The sequence below is a fragment of the Cyprinodon tularosa genome, unplaced genomic scaffold (genome assembly GCF_016077235.1).
Source record: "Cyprinodon tularosa strain WSP-4 unplaced genomic scaffold, ASM1607723v1 ctg975, whole genome shotgun sequence".
Lineage (NCBI taxonomy): Eukaryota > Metazoa > Chordata > Actinopteri > Cyprinodontiformes > Cyprinodontidae > Cyprinodon > Cyprinodon tularosa.
The window spans coordinates 303536-321663 of record NW_024039757.1 but is presented as its reverse complement, the minus strand read 5'-3'; the positions used below and the strand labels follow the sequence as shown (position 1 = coordinate 321663).

The 18128-nt window shown below is 40.6% G+C and overlaps 1 protein-coding gene across 1 annotated transcript; it reads right to left on the bottom strand.

Moving 5' to 3' along the window:
- Positions 1-8284: 8284 nt before the first annotated feature.
- On the bottom strand, positions 8285-10084 carry LOC119776992 (nuclear factor 7, brain-like). Its single transcript, XM_038275714.1, has 2 exons — positions 9930-10084; positions 8285-9833 (listed from the first exon to the last, which is right to left on the bottom strand). Exon 2 carries the CDS (start codon positions 9814-9816, stop codon positions 8428-8430), a length of 1389 nt encoding a protein of 462 aa, XP_038131642.1. The 5' UTR covers positions 9817-9833; positions 9930-10084; the 3' UTR covers positions 8285-8427.
- Positions 10085-18128: the final 8044 nt, after the last annotated feature.

Genomic DNA, 18128 nt, shown 5'->3' with positions numbered 1-18128 from the left:
TAGTAAATTGTGCACACGATTTAGTAAAACGAGGACACAATATAGTTAAACGAGCGCACAATGTAGTAAAACGAGCGCACAATGTAGTAAAACGAGCGCACATTCTCTCAACATGCAAAACTTTTTGCGATGACCCCTCTAGGGATCCGTACCTCTCCAAACATGCAAAGCATAAAACTAACACTTAAATGAAAGAAAACCATAAACCATATTTTTCCCTGTGCAACACACTGACGTCACTGACGCAACAGTACGTGGACGGCAGGATTGTGATTTTTTTTTTTCCCACAGTCCTCATTTTCAATAAAAGAGCAGACATTTACAGCTAAAACTAGAAAAAGTTGTAACCACAAATGTCAGGTAAATACTGTAAGAAAATGCAAAATTTATCTGGAAAAAAATTTTGCGTGTGCTTTTTTTAATTGTATTTTTCATTTAGCAGTTCAAGATAATGATAATTCCATAGATATAATAGCGACCTTTAAGCTATACCGTCTCAGTGACGGAGATGAAAACACAAGGAGAAACAAGCAAGCACGAAAATTATTGCACTTTTTTAAATGAATCAAGTGATTAGAATTTTTTGTGCGATTAATTGATTATTGCGACAGGCCTTCTCAAGACTTGAGACTTGACTTGGACTTGAGCTCTCAAGACTTGAGACTTGACTTGGACTTGCAAAAAATGACTTGTGAACATGTCTGCCTTCGCTCTTGGTGTCCCTGACGTCTTGGGCTTTAGGTCTCCCGGCGCTGGACTCAGTGCTCTGGGAGGGCGCCTCTTCGGCTCTCCACAACCACTATTGAGCATTTTTACATGCAAAAGTGCACTTTCACAAACAACTCCAAGTGCTTGGTTCCAGGTACTCAGAGATTCACTTCCATACAGAAAGTCCACATTCTTATCTTCAGGTAACACAGAGTACATGTCAGATTAAATAATACTACTTCAGCGATAGTTTCAAGGTGTTACTTTATTGTATGTCTCGTACCCTCTTTCGGTCTTCTGTCTTTCGGTTTGTTTGTTTATTTATTTATTTTATTTATTTATTTTATTTATTTCGAACAGACAGTAAAAACAATCAAGAAAGAAAAAAAAAATTGGAATGAAACAAACTTAAGAATGAAAATATAAAACAAATTATTTTGCCCATGTGACATGTAAATTTTATATTTTCTGTTCGAAAAGGAGCAGGTAGAAGATACATCTTATAATGTCCTGCCCCTTTCCTACTTGTCAATTTATCCTCAATTAAATGTCAAAACATCAAAAAACCAAAAAAAAACACTTGTTTCCATTCCACATGATGTTTAGCCATGTACAATTATTTTAAGTTCTATTTATGTCATCAATTACATTATAGACTATTAAACAGTCATATAGCATATTTTGAAATGAGCTCGGTTTTAATCAGTTTATTAAATTGGTTTGCATTTTGAATTTTTTTAAACTCGTCATTCAATCCATTCCAGACATTTACTCCACACACAGATAAACAAAAACTCTTTCTGGTTGTTTTAAAGTGTTGTTTTTTAAAGTATCCTTCACCTCTTAGATCATAACTCCCCTCTCTGTCACCAAACATTTCCTGTATATTGTGTGGAAGTTTTTGATTTCGAACCTTAAACATGAATTGAGAAGTTCTAAATATTACCAGGTCCCAGAATTTCAGTATATTTGATTTGATAAATAACTGGTTTGTGTGTTCCCAGTATCCCACTTTATGTAGTATTCGGATTGATTTCTTTTGTAAAACGTATAATGGCTGTAAATTTGTTTTGTATGTATTCCCCCAAACTTCCACACAATATGTTAAATGTGGTACAATGAGTGTGTTGTACAGAATAAACAAAGATTTGTAATCCAGGACGAAACTAATTCTTCTTATAACAGCAACACTTTTGGCTATTTTAGATTTTACTAGGCTGATCTGAGGTTTCCAGCTAAACTTATCATCTAATATGACACCCAAGAATTTTATTTCATGTACTTGTTCTAAATCAACACTTTCAATTGATATTTTAATTGGTTTATTTTCCTGTTTTTTATTGTTTCCGAATATCATGAATTTGGTTTTATCTAAATTTACTGATAATTTATTGTTTTTGAGCCAATGCTGTAATTTTTCCATTTCTGTGTTGACCACTTCTGAAAGTTGTTGAAGGTTTTCTCCAGTACAGAAGATACTTGTATCATCAGCAAATAGAATGTACTTTATGAGGTTTGATATTTTAACTATGTCATTTATATACAGATTGAACAGTTTGGGTCCCGAAAACTGATCCCTGCGGAACTCCACAAGTTATTTTTAGTAGATCTGATTTCTGACCATCTACAAATTGTTTCCTTTCTCCAATGTAGCTCCTAAGCCAGTTTAATGCCACTCCTCTAATTCCAAACCTTTCCAGTTTTTTTATTAACATGTCATGATTGATGGTATCAAAAGCTTTTTTGAGATCCAGAAATACACCAATTGCAAATTTCTTTTTATCCATATTGTCTATAATTTCTTCTGTTAATGCCATCAGTGCCATTGAAGTGGATCGGTTTTCTCTGAAACCATATTGGCAATCTGTCAAAATGTTTTGTTTTTCAATGAAATTATCTAACCTCTTACTAAACACTTTTTCTAGTATTTATGAAAATTGACACAGAAGAGACACAGGTCTATAATTACTAATAGTATGCTTATCTCCAGATTTAAATAGAGGAATAACCTTCGCTATTTTCATTGCATTTGGAAATGTTCCAGTTATGAATGACAAGTTGCAGATGTAAGTTAGAGGATCTGCAATGTCATCAATTATCTTTTTTATAAGTGACATGCTAATGTCATTCCAGTCCATTGATTTTTTATTGTTGCATTGATTAACTATGTCCTTAATTTCTATTTTATGTACTGGTTTCAGGTACATAGATGATGCATTTTGTTTAGTAAAAATTTCCAGTGTGTCCACATCCAGTGAATTTGATTTATTTATTTGTTCTGCTAACTTAGGCCCTACATTTACAAAATATTCATTAAAACCATTTACTATCTCAACTATTTCATTCAGGTTTTTGTCATTATAAGTAATATACAGGTGCTGGTCATAAAATTAGAATATCATGAAAAAGTAGATTGATTTCAGTAATTCCATTTAAAAAGTGAAACTTGTATATTATATTCATACATTACATACAAACTCATATATTTCAGATGTTTATTTTGTTTAATTTTGATGATTACAAATGACAACAAATGAAAATCTCAAATTCATCATATCAGAAAATTAGAATATTGTGAAAAGGTTCAAAATTGATGGCCCCTGGTGCCACACTCTAATCAGCTAATTAACTCAAACCACCTGCAAAAGCCTTTAAATGGTCTTTCAGTCTAGTTCTATAGGCTACACAATCATGGGGAAGACTGCTGACTTGACAGTTGTCCAAAAGACGACCATCGACACCTTGCACAAGGAGGGCAAGACACAAAAGGTCATCGCTAAAGAGGCTGGCTGTTCACAGAGCTCAGTGTCCAAGCACATTAATAGAGAGGCGAAGGGAAGGAAAAGATGTGGTCGAAAAAAGTGTACAAGCAAGAGAGATAACCGCACCCTGGAGAGGATTGTGAAACAAAACCCATTCAAAAATGTGGGGGAGATTCACAAAGAGTGGACTGCAGCTGGAGTGAGTGCTTCAAGAACCACCACACACAGACGTATGAAAGACATGGGTTTCTGCTGTCGCATTCCTTGTGTCAAGCCACTCTTGAACCACAGACAGCGTCAGAAGCGTCTTGCCTGGGCTAAAGAGAAACAGGACTGGACTGCTGGTGAGTGGTCCAAAGTCATGTTCTCTGATGAAAGTAAATTTTGCATTTCCTTTGGAAATCAAGGTCCCAGAGTCTGGAGGAAAAGAAGAGAGGCACTTCATCCACGTTGCTTGAAGTCCAGTGTAAAGTTTCCACAGTCAGTGATGGTTTGGGGTGCCATGTCATCTGCTGGTGTTGGTCCATTGTGTTTTCTGAGGTCCAGGGTCAACGCAGCCACATACCAGGAAGTTTTAGAGCACTTCATGCTTCCTGCAGCTGACCAACTTTTTGGAGATGCAGATTTCATTTTCCAACAGGACTTGGCACCTGCACACAGTGCCAAAGCTACCAGTACCTGGTTGAAGGACCATGGTATCCCTGTTCTTAATTGGCCAGCAAACTCTCCTGACCTTAACCCCATAGAAAATCTATGGGGTATTGTGAAGAAGAAGATGCAATACACCAGACCCAACAATTCAGAAGAGCTAAAAGCCACTATTAGAGCAACCTTGGCTATCATAACACCTGAGCAGTGCCACAGACTGATCGACTCCATGCCACGCCGCATTGCTGCAGTAATACAGGCCAAAGGAGGCCCAACTAAATACTGAGTGCTGTACATGCTCATACTTTTCATGTTCATACTTTTCAGTTGGCCAACATTTCTATAAATCCTTTGTTTTTATTGGTCTTCAGTAATATTCTAATTTTCTGATATGATGAATTTGAGATTTTCATTTGTTGTCATTTGTAATCATCAAAATTAAACAAAATAAACATCTGAAATATATGAGTTTGTATGTAATGTATGAATATAATATACAAGTTTCACTTTTTAAATGGAATTACTGAAATCAATCTACTTTTTCATGATATTCTAATTTTATGACCAGCACCTGTAGTTGGGGTGAGTAGTGTTAGAAGAATTCTTTCTTATCAAGCTGTGTAAAGTTTTCCATATCCCTTTAATGTTTTGTTTATTATTTTCTAATATTTTAGAATAATAATCTTTTTTACATTTTCGCATAATAATAGTTAATTTATTTTTATAAGTTTTATATTTTTGCTCTGCTTCAATCGTTTTATATTTTATAAATTGTTTGTATAGATTATTCTTTTTCTTACATGCATTTTGTAATCCTTTAGTAATCCATGGCTTATATTTGTTTTTTTGCCTGTAATTACAAGGTACAGTTGGACAGTTTTTATTATAAAATGCTTTAAATATTTTGATAAATATCTCAAAAGCCTTATCAATATTTTTTTCTTCATACAGCACTTTCCAGTTCTGTGATTGTAAATCGTTTCTTAATGCTCTTATTGAGTCTTCTGATATTATTCTTTTGTAAGTGATGTTGGTACCCTTATCTATTTTTCTACAAACCTTTTCTAGGATACCAAACACTGGAAGATGGTCACTGATGTCATTTACAAGAAGTCCACTTCTCAATTTACTTTCCATGTAATTAGTAAATATATTGTCAATCAGGGTTGAACTGTGCGTTGTTATTCTACTTGGTTTAGTAATTAATGGATATAAACCTAAACTATGCATAGTGTCGATAAAGTTAGATGTACTTCTAACCTTATTTGGATCCAACATATCAATATTAAAGTCTCCGCAGATGAAAATGATCTTTTGATTTATCTTAGCAAACAATGTTTCCATGTAATTTGTAAAGACTTCAGTGTCAGATGCTGGTGCTCTATACACACAGCTTACTATTATATTTTTCTGCTTCTCAAACTGGATTTCAATACTAATGCATTCCATCACTTCCTCAACTGACACTGACAGTTTTTCAACCACCTTATATTTGAGTTCATTTTTTATGTACAACGCTACACCGCCACCTTTTTTATTCTTTCTGTTTATATAATTAAACTCATACCCTTCGAGTGGGAAGTCTACTCCCTTCTCAGAGGTGAGCCAGGTTTCTGTTATTGCTATGACGCTGAATGACTTTTTTAGTTGATATAAATACTCTTTGATATTTTCATAATTAGCATAAAGGCTACGGCTATTGAAGTGAATAATTGACATTTCTTGATCTGAATTAAAGCATTGGCCATAGTTATCATCAGTGTAATAATGACAATTGTCAGTCAAATAATCAAGGAAATTGTTGTCTGGGTCAATATCTGTGTCTATATTCATGTGTAAATTTACATTTTATTACTGGATTTCAGAAAGTTGATCAGAAGTTGCCTGGTTGTCCTGTTTCACTGATATTTATCCAACTCTTCAATTTGTCTAATGATCAGTACCTTGGCTTCCTCTGGTGAACCATTTAATTTGATATAAACCCTGCAGTTTGAGGTCCATGTTGACTGTATTTTCTTTTGTTTCCTGAGAAAACGTGCTTGTCTTGCTATATCTGCGTTAATTTTGGTAAGATGCTCATTTATATAAACATTGGACCCTTTTAATTTTCTCCCTTGTTTTAGGAGTTCATTTTTGTGTTTCCTGTTTGTAAACCTCATTACAATAACAGGTTTAACTCCTTTGTTTTTTTGTGGAAGTGGATGGCAAACTTCAATGGCATTATTTTCAATGCTGATGCCCTTGTTACTAAAGAATGATATTACTTGTTTTTCAAAAGTTCCTTGCTCTTCGTCCCTTTCTTCAGTATTATTTGCCTCTGTCACGGCCCGGGCATATGACCTAGGCTTCATTTCCAACCCAGTAATTATTACATCGTTCATTCGACTGTATTGTTCCAAGTCAGCCACACGATGTTCCAGGAAGGCTATTTGTTTGTCTTTCTCTACATTCTGTCTCTTCAATTCTTTAACCTCCCCCATTAAGTTCATTATTAGTTTTTGTTGTTGTGAGATTTTTGCTATCTCATCAGACATAAAATCCAAGGATTTCTTTATCTCCTCAAACTCTTCCTCTGTCATAGATCGGCTTTGCTTCGTACCTCTTTTCAACATTTCCGTTTGGTCTGAACAAGTTGATGGTCAGGTGTTGGAAGTCCAGTTCAGGAGTTGCAGCAGCTGCCCAGCGTTGTAGCCGCCCGTCAGATGTTGTAGTGGGAACCCAGAGTTGTTTCAGCCGCTAGGTGTTCTCTCAGCAACAGCAGCCCAGCGTTGTAGCCGTAGCATATAGTGGAGGCTGGGGCCTGGCCTGATGGTGGTGGCTGGCCTGGTGTGGAGGCTGGGGCCTAGCCTGGTGGTGGTGGTTGGCCTGGCCTGGTGTCGGAGGCTCCTAGCTTGGCCTGGTGTCGGAGGCTCCTAGCTTGGCCTGGTGTCGGAGGCTCCTAGCTTGGCCTGGTGTCGGAGGCTCCTAGCTTGGCCTGGTGTCAGAGGCTCCTAGCTTGGCCTGGTGGTGGAGGCTAATTCCTAGCCAGGTGGTGGTGGTTGGCCTGGCCTGGTGTTGGAGGCTCCTAGCTTGGCCTGGTGGTGGAGGCTAATTCCTAGCCAGGTGGTGGTGGTTGGCCTGGCCTGGTGTCGGAGGCTCCTAGCTTGGCCTGGTGGTGGAGGCTAATGCCTAGCCAGGTGGTGGTGGTTGGCCTGGCCTGGTGTTGGAGGCTCCTAGCTTGGCCTGGTGGTGGAGGCTAATTCCTAGCCAGGTGGTGGTGGTTGGCCTGGCCTGGTGTCGGAGGCTCCTAGCTTGGCCTGGTGGTGGAGGCTAATTCCTAGCCAGGTGGTGGTGGTTGGCCTGGCCTGGTGTCGGAGGCTCCTAGCTTGGCCTGGTGGTGGAGGCTAATGCCTAGCCTGGTGTTGGTGGTTGGCCTGGCCTGGCCTGGCCTGGTGTCGGAGGCTCCTAGCTTGGCCTGGTGTTGGAGGCTCCTAGCTTGGCCTGGTGGTGGAGGCTAATTCCTAGCCTGGTGGTGGTGGTTGGCCTGGCCTGGTGTCGGAGGCTCCTAGCTTGGCCTGGTGGTGGAGGCTAATGCCTAGCCTGGTGGTGGTGGTTGGCCTGGCCTGGTGTCGGAGGCTCCTAGCTTGGTCTGGTGGTGGAGGCTAATGCCTAGCCTGGTGGTGGTGGTTGGCCTGGCCTGGTGTCGGAGGCTCCTGGCTTGGCCTGGTGGTGGTGGTTGGTCTGGTGGTGGAGGCTCCTGCCTGGCCTGGTGGTAAAGGCCGCGCCCGGCCCGGCGGTGGAGGCTGATGCCTTGCCTGTTGTTGGCCAAGATGTCCTGTAGATTCTCTCTGCTGCTGCTCAGTGCTGCTGCTCAGTGCTGCTGCTCAGTGCTGAGAGAGAGAGATGGTATGTCTCGTACCATCTTTCGGTCTTCTGTCTTTCGGTTGTGCCGTTCTTTTTTCATCTCGTTGCAGGTGATGAAGCAGACTGAAAATGTTTTATCATTATCTCCCTTTGATCTCCTCTTTCTTTCATCTTTTCTCCTTTTTTCTGTTTTTCCTCTTCTATTTACATTGCAGTGTCCATATAACCAGTAAAACTCTCTGCATAATTATAATAAAGCAATTTATATGCATCAAACAAGTGGAACACTATGGCAATAGCCCTTCTGCTCCACTTGTGAAAGTAAAACCTGTTGGGCTGTCTTTGGCATCAAGACAGTTATTCTTATTCTCTATATTCTCCTTAGGTGTGAGTGTGTGCGTGAATGTCCATAAATGTCAGATCAATAAAGTTTGACTTGGACTTTGTGTTCTTCATGCTGAGAACATCAGAGCTGCTGTTTGCACACTGATATCTTCATGGTTAAGATTTTTATTTTACCCACAGTGTCAAAGCATGGAAACCTCTTGTCAGTGAAGGTGTGTGTGAAGGTGTGTATGTGTGTGTTAGTGTCCAGATCAGAGAAGGACAGCTTTCCTCTGTCCCAGTCCAGATTCACTCTGATCCTCTGGAGCTTCTTCTGAACTGAGAGAACTTTGGAAGGAGATGGTCGAGACTGTGCATAGTATTTACCTTCATAGAACAATATAGCCAACAATCCAGACTCTATGTCTCCCTTCCTCTGAACAGACTCTTCTAACACACCAAGCTCCCACACTTCACTGTCTCCAACAGCAACATCCCAGCTGTGGTTCCCTGAGTTAAAGCCCTCAGAACTCAGGACAGATCGCCACTGAATCCCAAACCTCTCTGGATTATCAGGAAGCTTCTGTTCCTCTCCTCTAGTCACACTTGCCAGATCTTCAGACAGGATGAGGTCTGAACCAGCAGTGTTTGGGTCCAGGATGAGAGGAGTGTAGGACACCATGTTCTTCATCTTTCTCCAGATGTTGAAGGCCAGGTTGCCCAGATGTTTGGCCTGGTCTATCAGAGCTCCTGAGGGCAGCTGTGGATCCTCCAGCAGGGGGCAGCGCTGGACTCTTTCCACTGCAGCCTTGTAGTTGTGCAAGAATGAGACGTCTTCAGCTCTCAGCTCCTCCTCTGTGGCTCTGACTGTGTCTGAAAGAGCTGCTATCTCTCTGCTCAGAGCCTCCATCTTCTCCTTCATCATCCCTCTCTTCTGCTCCTCTTCCTCCCTCAGTGCAGCCAGCCTGGCCTCCTCTTCCTCTGCTAGAAACTGATGAAGCTTCTTAAACTGCTCCTTAATCAGCCTCTCTGTGTGTCGGGCCTGGACCTTCATGTGTTCTGCTGTCTGATCAAACTCCTCTTGAACTTTCTTCCAGAGCTCCAGCTTCTTCTTCAAAGGCTCCAGAGTTTCCTGAAGTTTCTTCTTGTGTTGCTGAGCAGCTTCATCGATGGGTCTGAATCTGTGCTCGGCATGTTTTTCTGAATCTCTGCAGATGAGACACACTGGCTGCTGATGATCCAGACAGAAGAGTCTGAGTTTCCCAGAGTGCAGACTGCAGAGATCCTCTGAAGCTCTCTGCTCTCTCTGCCTTAAGAAAGTCTCACACAGGTTCTTCAGAACCAGATTACAGGGAGGATTATGGTTGATACTTATTGTTTTACAAACTGGACAATCTTTTACTGGTTTCTCTCTCCACCAGTTCTTCAGACACTCCTTACAGAAGCTGTGGCTACATGACAGAACAACTGGATCCTTAAAGACGTCCTGACAGACCGGACAGCAGAGATCCTCCTCTGCTCTGGAAGCCATTTAGTCTCTGAGTGAAGCTGAAAACACAGAAGGTCCAGTCAGTCATGGCTCCCCTCCCTCCTCTACTAACTTCCCTCAAAGTGACTCTGAGTGGTGTTCTTGGTCCAACTCACCTTCAGTGTGTGGAGTGTGAGCAGCTTGAAGCAGCAGTGTTGGAGGTTTCCACTTTTCTCTCCTGCAGCTGGACTCACTCAGAGGAAGCTGCTAGTTTGGTCTGAAGGTGAATCTGATCGTCTGGGAGTCTCTCTGCAGGAACCAATAATCACAAACTGCTTCCTGCTTTATTTCAGGTGTCTGGTAAAGGGGCGGAGCTAAAACCGGTTCAACCGGCTGCTTCTCCCATAACTGACATATTTCATTCCAAAATCCTGAATTCAACCTTTAGCTGCTATAAAACTCACTGATTAACAGGTTTTATTTATCTCTGCTCAGATCAGAACATAACCTGTAAAAAAGACTCCAATAATCTGTCCTCAGTGCTGCAGTCGTTCAGCTCTGACTGAAATTTCTCTCCCAGATGTTCGTTCAGGAATAATCAGCTGACCTCCACAAAGTTCTCCTCTTCCTCCAGACCTGCTGCAACAACAACTCAGTCTTTGGAGCTAAATGTGGTACAAATGTGATGCTTTTTGTTTCATTGACTTCTTTTTACCACTTGTTGCTAAATATAACAGAATCAAATGTTTTAATCTCATTCCGGGTCAGAACAGCATCACTTGTTAATCACTTCTCAGTCAGTGAAGCTGAGATGTTGTTATGAATGGAGCCAAATGGAAATAATCAGTATTGAGATGCTGAGAAGTTTCTTTGCTCAGATCTTAATTCTCCAGTTCTGTCCTTTTCTTTGCAGGTCCATCAGTACCTCATCGCCATGACGACAGGACTGCTCCATCATGGCTATGGAGAGACATTTTATAAAAAACTTAATAAATAAATATCCCCTCGAAATTATACAAAATAAATAAATTATTTTACATAAAATGTTGTATTATTCAAAGCTTAATTATTACTTAATTTATTAATTTCATAATAGAGTATTATTTTGTGACACTTTTATTTTGTAAATTTACTTTACGCATTCAGTGAATACGTTTTTCTTTCTTTATACGTTTTTCATTTTTAAGCTCCTTTTATTTCATGTTCTTATATTCAAATAAGGGGGCTGTGTTTTATTTGTTGGGCGGAGCTGGTTAGGATTTTCTGAATACATCTTTTTTATTATCATAAATATTGTAAAAAATATCAACATTCAAAACTCAACTCAACATCAAAAACAGAATAATTCAGTGATCTGTCAAAGATAGGAGCAATGACAGTAAAATAGAATAGATATTAGGCAGCAAAATTAAAGATAAAACCTAAAAAATATTAAAATATAATAAAGATACTAAAAGCTAATGCGACAATAACCATCACAAACTTGTAGCAACTGAGATGTGACCAACATAAAATAAAAATAAGTAACAAAACAGAACTAAAATAGAAGGACAATATTACATTCAATCAAAACGTTCCAACAGAGATGATCATTTACTGCATGTTTAGATTTAACTAGTTTCACAGACTTAGAAAATTAATCTAAATCATTTTTTCCAGTGACCAAAGGTGGGTTTCCTAAATATTCCAGAGAACAGTTTTCACTTTCTAAACCAAATAATATAATAGTGTCAGATAGTGGAGACAGAACAATGTTCTTTAGGTCTAACCAGCTTTGGAAATCTGTTCAGAATTATTTGAAAATTGGTTCACAAAAAAAGAATAAATGTCACAAATTCTCAATGTTTCTAATACAAAATACACAATGTTTTATATCTAATTAGAATTTTTATGACAAAAATTATTTAGTTGGATATATTCCATTTGTCATGATGGGTTTGAGATTTCTAACCCACATGCAGAGAACACTCAAGAGACAGAGAAAAAGTTCAAATGTTTATTGACAGAGTTTTACAAATGTGAACTTGAACTGGGTTGGTCTGACTGGTCTCGGGAGGATCACCACCAAGGAGAACAGAGAGGTTAGAGGATTTCCAGGGATCCAGTAGTTTGTCAGGTGATTGAGTAAATACCTGCTCTGGGGCTGAATATATCAGCAGGAGGGGGGTACCCAGAGGGTCCAGAGGTTGTCGGCAGGCAGAGGGCTGAGGGCTAAGGCAGAGACTGATCGAATGCAGGCAGGCAGATTCCAGAACTGAGGTACTTCCAGGTTTCAGGTTTTCAGACAGATCTGGTTCTGTAGGCAGAGAGAGAGAAAACTGGACCAGGCAGGTTCACGCAAAAAATACAGAGAAAAGATCAGGCAGTTTGGCTCAGGTCTAGCTGTACCATTACTGGCTAACACTCTGACAATGGAGTGTCAGTCTCCGCCTCCTTAAGAAGGAGTCTCCTGTTGAGCAGATTGAAGACAGGCGTAGCAGTCAGCTCATGCTCCCAGGAGATCTCGTGCGCCCTCTGGTGGAGAAAGTGGACAAACCTCCAGATCCCAACACCATTCATTATTTTGAATTTCATCTCTTTCACTTTTGGAAGCAGATGGTTAGTTATATAGTTAGTTCTTCTTTGGAAATCTGATCTGTTGTAAAGTCTTTTAAAATGTAGTTTCTTCTAAATGAATTTAGAAAATATTCCTTTAGGAGGAAACTCCTCAACATATTATTGTTACATCTAATATTGTAGATCTGAAAACCTTAAATCTGTAGTGAACTCAGTTTGGTGGCAGTTTATGTTATATTGGACTTAAAAATCAGCATGATCCAAAACGTTTTGTTCTGAATGGACTAAGTCGCTAACAGACCAGATCCCTTAAATATGTCGCTCTCTGTCGAATACTGATTTCACTACATATCTGTTGTTCCAAATTTTAATGTTTTGTGGAGTGAAGTTATGTTTGTTCATTAATTTCCAATAGAAGAGTACTTGCTGATGAATTGCAGAGAGTTTGACCTGCAGAGAGTTACAACTATAGTTTTAAACAACTGCTTTAACATTTGAAGAAAAAAAACAATGTGAAATAAATTCAGTGTCTGATGGCAGCTGGTGAAAAGTTGGATGAGATGTTAAGTTTTGTCTGATCAACAGAGATTTCTATGCTGAAATAAAGCCGATGGAACAGATCCTAAAACCTGATCTTTTAATGGAAGAACATGCAGTATATTGACAAAAGTATTTGCTCATCTATTCAAATTATTGGAATCAGATGTTCCGATCACTTCCATCCCACAGGCGTATAAATCAAGGCCCTAGGCATGCAGACTGTTGTTAAAAACATTTTTGAAAGAATGGATCACTCTCAGGGGATCAGTGAATCCCAGCATGGAACTGAGATAAAGCACACCGCCACTGGACTCCAGAGCAGTGGAGACGCATTCTCTGGAGTCATGAATTACATTTCTCCATCTGGAAGGAGCCTCCATGATTGACAATGGCCTCTAATACAATTAATACAGACAGAATAATATGACACTCAGTGACAACATGACAATCACATATGTGTGTATATGTTTCTATTGTACTGGTAAATATTTATTTTATTTTGAAAACATTTCTCAATGCTTAGCTACCCTCTCCATTTACTAAAATGGTTCAGTCCATCTGCTCCTCTTGGAGCAGACAGCTTTCACAGACAGCCAGTGGAGGTGCAGACAGCTAGTTCACTTTCCTCCCCATATTACCTCATATTCATGAAGATAACTCTGGATTTACACTTTTTACTGTTGTTTTATTTCATCAATGCAGGAAAACGTTGAGCAAACGGCTCCGCCGGAAAGATTAAACATGTTTCTAACAGATAAGTGCAGCAGCCATATGTCAGCATCCTCTCCCCTTCCCACCTGCACAAGTACCGTCCCAGCAAGGAGGTATTGAATGAATCGATGATGATGGAGAGAAAGCATTAAAGGGTAGAAAATTAAAGTTAGTGGTGAAAATAAAACCCCAATCAGCCAAAAACTAGTAATAAAGATCCTTTATATGTTGAAAGCCAGAGGTGTCAAGAAACAACGTACAAATACTTTGTTACCTTACTAAAGTAGAAATATTGGCTATCTATACTTTACTGGAATAATTATTTTTACACAGCTTTTTACTTCTACTCCTTACATTTCTTAGCAATTATCTGTACTTTCTACTCCTTACATATTAAAAGTAGACTCGTTAGTGTTGTGTTGTTTAGGCTCATTTTCGTAATGGCCTGTTGGTATAAAAAAAAATAAATAAATAAAGATCAAACTAATTTGCTTTATCCAGACAAATTAATTTCTTTTGTCTTCCAGTATTGTAGAAAAATGTTCCTTTAATTGGTCGCACATTAACCAGTATAATATTTAAAGCTTCAGTCCTTAACATTTTTTCCTGTATTACTTTTATCCTTTAAGTACTTTTAAAAATGCTGCTTTAAAACTTTTACATGAATAACAGAATGATTTATACTTCTAATTGAGTAATAAACATGAATACTTTTGACACCTCTGTTGAAAACATTGGAAATAAAGACTATTATTAGAATTTATAAGAAAATGAAGCAGTAATTTAGCCTTTTTAAGAAATCTGCTCTTGATCCCAATACTTCTGAAAATTAAAGGCCTATATCCAAACTCTCAACAATCTTGAAAAAGTGGTTTAAAAACAACTAGAGATAGTTCTGCCTGCAGCATCATTCATATTATCATCTCTGAACTACAGACCCAACATCCTAATGCCCTCATCATCATGTCGGGAGACTTTAACCATGTCACCATGAACAAAGTTGTACTGACCTTCAAACAATATGTGAGCTGCCCTACCAGAGATGAGAGGACCCTGGACCTGATGTATGCTAACATTAAGGATGCATACATCTCCTCTTCTTTCCCCCCTCTGGGCAGGTCAGATCACAACCTGGTTCATTTCAAACCCTGTTATGTGCCTCTGGTGAGGAGGAAGCCAACGACCATAAGATCTGTAAGGAGGTGGTCGGAGGAGGCTTGTGAGGCACTGCAGGCCTGCTTTGAGGTGACTGACTGGACTGCACTCTGTGAGCCCCACGGGGGGCACATTGATGGGCTCACAGAGTGCATCACGGATAATATAAACTTCTGTGTGGACTGCAATGTTCCAGCTCGGACTGTCACCTTTTACCCCAACAACAAACCTTGGATCACCAAGAAAATAAAGGCCATCCTGAATGAGAAGAGAGCATTCAGAGATGGCAACTGTGAGGAGGTGAGGAGAGTGAAGGGGGTACTCAAACGAAAAATCAAGGAGGTTAAGGACAAATTCAGGAGAAAACTGGAGAATAAACTCATGACCAACAACATGAGGGATGTGTGGAGTGGGATGAAAACCATCACAGGGTTCCAGAAGTCCACTGGTGTGGGGTTGGAAGGGTGCGTGGACCGGGCCAATGAACTGAACTTATTTTTCAATAGGTTTGACACTGCGGCCCATCCCCCACAACCCTCCACTGCTGGCTTCCCTCCAACGACCACTCCACCTTCTTCCACTCCTCCTCCATACAGACCCCCTGTCTGCTTTTCACCATCGCAATCCACGTCCACCGACTCCACTCCTCCCCCATGCTTCACATCATGTCCTCCACAACATGAGGACCTCACCCCTCCCCCTACAGTTACCTCTATACTGTCCTTCACTCCTGACCTGGTGAGAAGACAGCTAACCAGACTCCCCTCTGGCAAAGCTGTGGGCCCCGATGGTGTACTCCCCTGGGTGCTCAAAGCTTGTTCCAACCAGCTGTTTGGAATATTTAGCCTAGTCTTCAGCAGTGATGGGACTAACGGCGTTGAAAATTTTAGAGCATGGCAGTCATCATTTTTGAATGCAACTCAAGACATTGACCTCACATGTAGTCAAGAGCTGGATCTCCTCGTGAAATGGCTTGGTAAAGAGTCCTCAGAGCATCTCAAGAGAATCAGAGCCGTTTATACCACCAACCCCAAAGCTGCCCTCCAGTTAGCATGGGACAGGTTAGAAGAATGTTATGCTACACCAGAAGTAGTAGAAAATGCTTTGTTTAAAAAACTAGACAGCTTCCCTCGCCTTACAAATAGAGACAATATAAAACTCAGGGAACTAGGAGATTTGCTCCTAGAGCCTCAGGTTGCTAAAAACGAAACTTATCTCCCAGGCCTCGCTTACCTCGACACACCACGAGGTGTTAAGCCCACAGCGGAAAGGCTACCTCCAAGTTTGCAAGATAAATGGCTTCAAGTAGGCTCAAAATACAAACAAAAATATCAAGTAACATTCCCGCCCTTCTCATATTTTGTGAAGTTTGTCCAAGAGGAAGCAAAAGCAAGAAACGATCCAAGTTTTGTGACATGCAGTAACCAACCTTTCAACAGAGGTGAGAGACCACCATTTAAACAAATCGGCTACAAACCTCTAACTGTAAACAGAACAGAGGTTAATACAACCACTCTTCCTAGTACCAAAGAGGACGATCTAACTCGTTATTGCCCAGTCCACAGGAAATCCCATCCTCTAGCGAAATGCAGAGCTTTCCGGATCAAACCAATACAAGAAAGACGAAACATACTAAAAGAACACAGACGACATTTTCGTTGTTGTTCTCCTACGCACACAATAAAGGACTGTGATATGAAAGTCAGTTGTGAGGAGTGTCAAAGTGAAAAACACTGCTCTGCCATGCACTTTGATGTGGTTCAACAACCCCGGCCAGAAAGCACAGCTGAAACAGAGCTACAGCTCCAAGATAGCACGCCACCCGAGGTAATGTCACGGTGCACGGAGATCTGTGGTGAAGGCTGTCCCCCACGTTCTTGCTCTAAGGTATATCTAGTTCGAGTTTTCCTTAAGGGTCAACCAGAACGCTCTGTCAAGATGTATGTGATCCTTGACGATCAGAGTAATTGCTCGCTGGCTCGCCCCGAATTCTTTGAGCTATTTGAAATCAAGGGAAGTCATCTGACATACCACATGAGAACGTGTGCTGGTTTAACTGAAATGTGTGGCAGGAAAGCAGTTGGGTTCCAAATAGAGCCAGTAGGTGGAGGCCCATGTCTAGACCTCCCTCCTCTCATTGAATGTGATGAGATAGTGTTTAATAGGGATGAAATACCTACGCCCGAAGTTGCTCTGGCCCACGCTCATCTGAAACACCTCGCTCCTCTCATACCAAAGTATGATCCAGATGCTGAGATAGCAGTTTTACTGGGCAGAGACATCATACAAGTCCACAAAGCAAGAAAACAAGTAAATGGACCCCCAAGTGCTCCCTTTGCCCAGTGCCTGGATCTAGGTTGGGTAATTGTGGGGGAAGTATGTCTCAACGCTCATAAGCCAACTGTCAACGTCTACAAAACGCACATTCTCTCCAATGGACGTCCATCTTTCTTTACTCCTTGTCCTAACAGCATCAGCCTCAAAGAAAAACCATGCTACGGCGGGGAGCACAAGAATAACTTCCCTAAACACAGCTCAAAACTTCACACAGCAGAAGAAAAGCTTGGAGAGAAGGTTTTTGAGCGCACAGAGAACGATAACCAGAGTGCACTATCCTTTGAAGATGAGATGTTCCTAAAAATAATGGAAAAGGAAGTTCATCAGGATGAAAACAACAACTGGGTTGCTCCTTTACCTTTCAAGTCCCCTCGTTTGCCACTTCCAAACAACAGAGATCAAGCACTGTCTAGACTTGGCTCACTGAGACGCAACCTAAACAAAAAACCCCAAATGAAGGAACAGTTCTCAGAGTTTATGGACAAGCTGTTCGAGAACCATCATGCAGAGATCGCTCCACCCACCATCAACAACACTGAATGCTGGTACCTGCCTATTTTTGGGGTATACCATCCCCAGAAGCCCGGTCAGATACGGGTAGTTTTTGACTCTAGTGCAGAACAGTGTGGTGTGTCACTCAACTCTGTACTGCTAACGGGCCCAGACCTTAATAATACCCTCCTTGGTGTGCTGATTCGGTTTAGGAAGGAGCTCATTGCAGCTACTGCTGACATCCAGCAAATGTTTTACGGATTTCTAGTCTTACCAAACCACAGAGATTATTTGAGGTTTTTGTGGCATAAGGACAATGACTTGTCAAAGGAGGTCCAGGAGTACCGTATGTGGGTGCATGTTTTTGGTAACAGCCCGTCACCAGCGGTAGCCATCTATTGCCTACGAAGAGCCATTCAGAAAGCCGAGAAAAAGTTTGGAACAGATACGAGACACTTCGTTGAGAGACACTTTTACGTAGATGATGGATTGATTTCACTTCCCACCGAAGCAGCAGCCATCGATCTGCTTAAGCGGACATGTGAATCCTTGGCTGAGTCCAATCTCAAGCTCCACAAAATTGC

Coding starts and splice junctions, on each gene's coding strand:
- LOC119776992 (XM_038275714.1), bottom strand. CDS start 9,816: ATGGCTTCCAGAGCAGAGGAGGATCTCTGCTGTCCGGTCTGTCAGGAC.